Here is a 7359-nt window from a genome sequence, read left to right on the forward strand (position 1 = left end):
AATATAGGACATAAAACCAAGCCAACTAACATACTTCAACTAACGTTTACTCTTTTCTTTTATGCTTTTAAGAAAATTTAAAAAAATCATTAATGAAAGTTTGTTTTATTTGATTAAGACAAGTGCGAACATTAATAATGTTTGCAATCATCATAATGAAATTATGAAATGTTTTTTTTTTTTTTTACGTATTTTTTCTGTTCTGTTCTGTGTGTAAGTGTTTTAAACCCAAATCTGTTTTTGTCAGAGGGGAGTCATAACATCTCAGAGATCCCCAAAACTCTTTTGAGAGTTGAGAGTTCAAACGAAGGTCTTTTGTGTGACACTTTCACTTCGTCTTTTTCCCTGTCCTGAGATGTTCCTCTGATGTCCATCTCATTGTTATATGTAAGGTAGAGTTCCAGTAACTACAGAAGGTAAAACGTTTTTCAAGACTCACATATTCGGCTGCAAGTGTAAGCCGGCTGAAGGTTGCTGATTGCCTGCACAGCGTCTCATCAGCTGAGACACTGACCCCTGAAGCAGTCACAGTGACTCTCAGCTAGCTTGGGCAGTGCCTGGCTAGTCCTCTCCTCATGGTGTATCCCGGTCTAATGAGCCAGCAAATCCTCAGAAGCACGAGTGAACTCGTGGCCTCAACACTGACCCTGTAAGCAGCCGAGACCAGGTGACATGATGCAACTTTGGGTCTGGTTATGCCATTTCGGCTGATGCAACTTGCTAAATCATTTCCTGGCTTGTAGTGATAAATAACTTAATATGGTCACATTAAGTAACATCTCTCAGCCAAATTCCAAAATAAATTGTTTATCAAATAATTGAACTTTGTCTAAATTTGTGTGCGTATAAAAGCCAAAATACTTCCTGCTCAAAGAATTGATTTTGCTTTAGATAAAATAATTAATTCTTGATTGATAGTATATTATTTAGATTGTTCATTGTTCTTTTAGTAATTACAGTAGTCCCTCGCTACTTCGCTGATCGTTTATCATGGAATCGCTCTATCGTGGTTTTTCAAAATAAGATTGGACATGACACACAATTGGTGGATTGATGGATGAGTCGCACGATCAGCATGGCAATTTTATTTAAAATAAATTACTTTAAATTATTTAGCACCCACTGCACATTTGTGCAGCCCAGAGCAGCAGAAAAAGCTTCCTCCTGCAGCTTTGTGCAGCTCACACTGCAGGATAAACTTCCTGCTGCAGCTGATCAGCTGTTCACCGTGCAGAGCGAAGAAGTGGGCGTGGCCAAGAGCGCTGGCAGGTGGCAAAGAGCAGATGAGGCAGAGAGCTGAAATCATGATATTCTGTGCTCTTTTAGAGCATTTAGAGTTTAGAAACATTCTTTAAAATATTGCAAGTGTATGGGAAGGATTTAAAACACCTTTATATATATATATATTTTTTTTAGCTTTTAACATTTTTTAGTCCACCTTTTATTCTCTTTAGATATTTTATATTGTAGCACTTTGAGATTGTAAAATGTAAAGTGCAGTACAAACTAAATAAATTATTATTATTATTATATGTATATATATATATATATATATATATATATATATATATAGATATATAGAGTACGGATCCCCAGCAATAAACGAGGGACTACTGTACTTTACTACTTTTAAAACAAGTTATTCTCCAAATTATTATCCTTTATCATTTGTGTTCAGTTTGTTTATTATTGTTGATGATTCTTAGTTTGATTCATTATTTTTGTAATAAAGCTTCAAAGACAAATTTGATCTGCTCCTGTACTGGTATATACAGTAATTCCCTGAAGTTAACGGATTCTATTTCAGTGAATGAGTTCTGATTATTAAAGGGTGAATACATTAATAAAGTTGATGTTGGTCAGTAAACTGACCTGCTGCTTTAATGAGTGCAAAATAAAATATATTTAGTAATGTGAGGAGAGTGTCACCCTTCTTCCACCATTCACTCATTTGTTACAATCAACCTAAAGTCCAGCATTTCATCTATGGTCTGGTATAATATCAAATATTAATTAGATAAGCTTAAAAATACCAGTGATGTACTTTGTATATTAAGTCTAATAATATGTAAATGATCCTTGACCAAAAGTCTTGAGCTTAAAGTCACAGTCTGACAAAGACAGTCCGTGTGTGTCCTCCTCTGTCACGTTTCCTTTGTTTATTCTTTGCCTCCTTCTGTTCCGTGTCTGTCTTTCCTCGGTGCAGGCCAATTAAATCTGAGAGATCGACACTCAGGGGTCGAGTTGTGTTTCTGCTGAGTCTGTCTGAGACTTAGGATGAAAACGCTTCAAGGCATCATCTGTTTGACCTTGAGCTGAAGTCGAGCGATGCGCAGATTATTAAAGCTCGATCAAACAAAAGCTGAGCTGACGGTGCTGCTGCCCACTTTTACATCTGTTAATTTGCTTTTCCTCTAACTTCTTGAGAGTTTTTTTTTCTGACCCTGCTGTGTTTATGTGTTTGTTTGTCCCCAGGATGACTTCCTCTTCAGCGTGTCCATAGTGAGTGGGCTTACTTGTGCCGTGCTGGCTGTGGCCAAGTTCATGCTGGGAAAAAAACTGACCAGTCGGGCTCTCATCACTGATGGTAGGATGTGCAACCAATAAGAATCAAAGGTCTTTGAATGCATATCACCTGCCACCTTCCACACCAGCGTTTCAAACTGAGCTCATGAGAAATGATGGAGTGGTAGAACTTTTGGCCAAACCTCGAATATAAGGTTTACGTCAACATTATGTGATGTTGTTAGATGTGATGAGTCTCTCAGCTCCCACCACATTCAATTTCAGATCAACATGTGAACAACTGATTGAATTATTGCCATTTTGTTTTGGCTAATATGAATTAACTTTCACATTAATCTTGAACGCATCTTGAAGTTGACTCCATATTTATTCATGTAGATGTACATTCAATGGTTACTTTCTGAAAGTCTCTTAAAAATCTGTTTACTGATTTATTAGGTATTTTGCTAACAAACAAACCAAACAAGCACATACACCAACAAAGGCAATCATATTATTCTTTTTGCGAAGTAAGGTCGAGGGGGAGGTTCTGCCTCAAGTGGAGGAGCTCAGGTATCTCGGGGTTTTGTTCACGAGTGAGGGAAGAATGGAGTGTGAGATTGACAGACGGATTGGTGCAGCGTCTGCAGTATTGTGGACTCCGTACTGGTTCGTTGTGGTGAAGAAGGAGCTGAGCTGTAAGGCAAAGCTCTCTGTTTACTGGTCGGTCTACGTTCCTACCCTCACATATGGTCACGAGCTCTGGGTAGTGACTGAAAAAATGAGATTGTGGATACAGGCGGTTGAAATGAGTTTCCTCTGCAGGGTAGCTGGACTCTCAGACATAGGGTGAGGACTTCAGTTATCAGGAGAGATTCGGAGTAGAACTGCTTTTCTTCCACATCGAGAGGAGCCGGTTGAGGTAGTCTAGGCATCTGCCAAGGATGCTCCCTGGGCACCTCCCTCGGGAGGTGCTTTGGACATGTCCGATTGGAAGGAGACCCTGGGGATGACCCAGGACATGCTGGAGAGGCTGTGTCTCTCAGTTGGCCTGGGAACGCCTTGGAATCCTCCCAGAAGAGATGGAAGTGTTTGCTGTGGAGAGAGATGTCTGGGCCTTCCTGCTCAAGCTGCTGCCCCTGCGACCCGACTTCGGAACGAGCAGAAGATAATGGATGGATGGATGGATGGATGGATGGATGGATGGATGGATGGATGGATGGATGGATGGATGGATGGATGGATGGATGGATGGCTATGAAAGTTTGGTGTCTGCCAAGTCAAAAATATTGTCTTCATATGTGTTAATTTAGATAACCTCTGGTCAAGTTCTGTACTTCATTTCATGATTTCATTCATGAGAACTTCTCAGTCATTTGGAGCAGAGTGAGATACATTGTAATAATAATAATAATAATAATGATGATGTGTTATCATCATTGCATGTTCCCTTACAATGGCAAAAGTGGCTCTTTGCATTTAACCCATCCACCCCCAGGTGGAGCAGTGGGCAGCTATTGAAAGCACCCAGGGAGCAATTGGTGATAGGGTGTCCTGCGCAGAGACACCACAAGATATGCAATGACTGGGGATCAAACCTTGGACTTTCGGGTCCCGAGTCGGCTGCCCTGCCTCTACACCATCTCAGCCCCCATGTAATTATCTCCTAAATTATGCAAAGTTGAACAAAAGTGCACCATGAATGAATAGCGCACACACTGCCGTCCCCCAGGCCACGCTGTCCATAAACAGGGCATCAATCCAATAAACCTGAGCTTGCTGTTCTCTGAGCTTGGATTTATTTCCCACAAGACTATACGCTTACTGCAGGCAAGACAATAACCCACTGAGCTGGTGTTCGGATGGGGACAGATGTAATTATATTTAGGAAAACAAACAAAAAAGTATTTGCAAATGTGCAGGTTACATTAATTCCTTTAACATGCAAAGCAAAAACCTGCATATATTAAATACCATAAGATGCAAATATGAAAAATGATTTCAGCATTATCATTCCATGTGTGTTTGTTGCGTGACCTTTGAAGACATTTTAGTTGCACATTCAAGCCCAGTTGTCACAGTTATGAGTTTTTAGTAGAAAACTGTCATACCAAGAAGTGTGATGAAAGATTTTATTGTGTTTTGTACAAAACCCCCAAATGTCTTCGTATGACACAGACCATTTTTCATCTGCTGCCATGTCTGTAGGGTGGCACGGTGGCTCAGTTGGTAGAGTTGTTGCCTCTCAGCGAGAAGGTCGCCGGTTCATATCCCAGCCGGGGTTTGTTCTGGGTGGGGTTTGCATGTTCTCTCCGTGCATGTATGGGTTTTCTCTGGGTGCTCCAGCTTCTTCGCACAGACCAAAAACATGCATGTTAGGCTGATTGGTAACTCTAAATTGTCCCTAGGTTTGAGTGAGAGAGTGAATGGTTGTTTGTCTCTATGTGTCCCTGTGATGGACTGGAGACCTGTCCAGGGTGTCCCCCGCCTCTCGCACACTGACTGCTGGATATGGGCACCAGTGACCCCTGCAACCCTAAAAGGAAGAAACAGGTAAAGAAAATGGATAGATGGGTGCCTGTGGGTGATCTACTGTCTGTTAACAAAATATCTCCTGAATGATTGGACAAATTTTAATCAACATTATTAAACACAAAATTGTATATTTTTTTTCAGTCAGTTTTACAACTAAGGAGCTAAAATTGTGTGTGGAAGCAGTTGAGAGTCATCCCCATCACATTCTGTGAGTGCTAACAGACTGAGCAAAATATTTATTAAAAGTTTTGTGGTGCAAGGCGGTGGGTGATATGCATTCTTTTAAGGAGTGTTGCTTTTTATTCGGGCTGGTCTGTTTATTTGAGTAAATGTTCAATGACTTATTTCATTAAAGAAAATCAAGTATAAAAACGCAAGGAATCACATCATCATCTAACAATTAAATGAAGTACTGTATTTAATGTTCAGGCTTTAACTCTCTGGTTGGAGCCATCATGGGATTCTCAATTCTCATCAGCGCTGAAGTCTTCAAGCAGCACCCTGACGTCTGGTTCCTGGATGGAACCATCGGGGTTCTGATTGGACTCATCATTTTGGCATATGGAGTCAAGTAAGACATAATTCAACAGAAGCACCCTATAAATATTACTTTTAAATTAGCTTATTTGACATTCAAAAGTTTTATCACGTTTTCTGACTCTCTAGTGAAAACTTGCTTTTTGTGTCCCCAGGCTCCTGAAAGACATGGTACCACGGATCAGACAGACGAGGAACTACGAACGCTTCGAGTAAAAGAGCCAAAACCTGAACGGATGAGCAGTTTTAGTCAAACACAGACACCCAAACACACACCTGGGTGCCTCCTCCTCTTCTCTCTAGTCTTTCATATGCTTTTACATAACCTGTAGATTCACAAGCAGCACACACACACACACCCATACAAATTTGTGAATATATGTGCACATATGCTGTACTTACTATACATTCATAAATTCATACACGCACACATCTGAGAGACATTACAGAAAACCATCTCCTACAAAGGAAACACCTCAGTTAGAAATACATCTTCTTTGTCCATTAATATTTTATCTTGTCTATACCCTAAATAAAAAACACACCCCAAGTAAATGTAAGGCAGGATATATAAAACCAAAAAAATGGGCAAATGGGCAACTCAGGCGGGCAGAAATAAAAGCTGTTTACAAGTGGACTGTTTGATCAGTCACTTTAAAATCAAAGTTCATCTGAAATTAAATGTAACATGAGAAGTGAATGAGATGTGATGTTTATCGTCATCACTGGATGTTGCCATACGATGATGAAATTTGTGCTCCGCATTTGACCCGTCAAACATGAGTTATATACAAGTTGAGCAGTGGGAAGCTATTCAAGCATGCGGAGAGCAGTTGAGAAATAAAGTGTCCAGCTCAAGGACACCACAACTTATGGGCATGGCAAAAAAATCAAACCTGCGACTTCCCAGTCCCAAGTCGGCTGCCCTACCAGCGCTCCACAGCCGCACTAGGCTGAAAGTTGGGCCTGAAATAAACAGTGTTCATAATTTTAAGTTACTAAATTATATTTTAAATTAGCTTTATATTATGGTGACAATGAATGGTTGTTTGTCTCGTTTGTCTCTATGTGGCCCTGTGATGGACTTGCGACCCGTCCAGGGTGTACCCCGCCCCTCGCACAGTGATTGCTGGACATGGGCACCAGCGACCCCCGTGACCCAAAATGGAATAAACGGGTAAAGAAAATGGATGGATGGATGGATGGATTATGGTGACAATACATATACTGAATATATACATACCAGATAAATACTCTGTAAGTATCAGGTACATAACCTTTAAGTACTTATTGCTTTTTGGCTATGTACTGTATGTACCTGGTATTTACCAAGTATATACCAGGTATGTAGTGTATGTAACTTTATAATGCAGCCTGGTTCCTGCATACTAAGTTCTTGCTCAGTATGCACCAAAATAAATACCAGGAATTTAGCTGGTAAGTACCAAGTATGTACTTTTTCTAAACTGGGTGGATACTGGGTACATATTTTCAAGGCGTGTGTTTGGTATGTACCTGGCACCTGCAGAGACTGGGCTGTATCATGAAGTGACTCGTTATCCTATTCTTACCAGGTAAGGTAATTATCAGGTATGTACCCAGTAATTATTGAGCTGTATTATGTATTCCTATATATAATAATATTATTTTGGGGGGCATCTAAGTAGTCAGTGTCTCAGTCTCATAATCCTGAGGCTGCAGATTCAAGCCCAGATTGTGTCAGGAATCTATACCTTATTATATATTCAGGAAGAGCATACGGTGTGATACAGTTGGTAAATG

At 40.3% G+C, this 7359-nt stretch overlaps 1 protein-coding gene across 1 annotated transcript in view; it reads left to right on the plus strand.

Annotated features, from left to right (window-relative positions):
- The window catches only part of LOC119419032 (transmembrane protein 163), a 69056-nt gene extending 62545 nt beyond the window's left edge, over positions 1-6511 (plus strand). The window contains exons 6-8 of the mRNA XM_037686330.1: positions 2476-2587; positions 5470-5611; positions 5733-6511. Coding sequence (XP_037542258.1) covers positions 2476-2587; positions 5470-5611; positions 5733-5793 — 315 coding nt within the window. The 3' untranslated portion in view covers positions 5794-6511. The remainder of the gene's footprint in view (positions 1-2475; positions 2588-5469; positions 5612-5732) is intronic.
- The last annotated feature ends 848 nt before the right edge of the window (positions 6512-7359 follow it).

This window comes from Nematolebias whitei, chromosome 13, assembly GCF_014905685.2.
Source record: "Nematolebias whitei isolate Nwh7 chromosome 13, NemWhi1, whole genome shotgun sequence".
Taxonomy (NCBI): domain Eukaryota; kingdom Metazoa; phylum Chordata; class Actinopteri; order Cyprinodontiformes; family Rivulidae; genus Nematolebias; species Nematolebias whitei.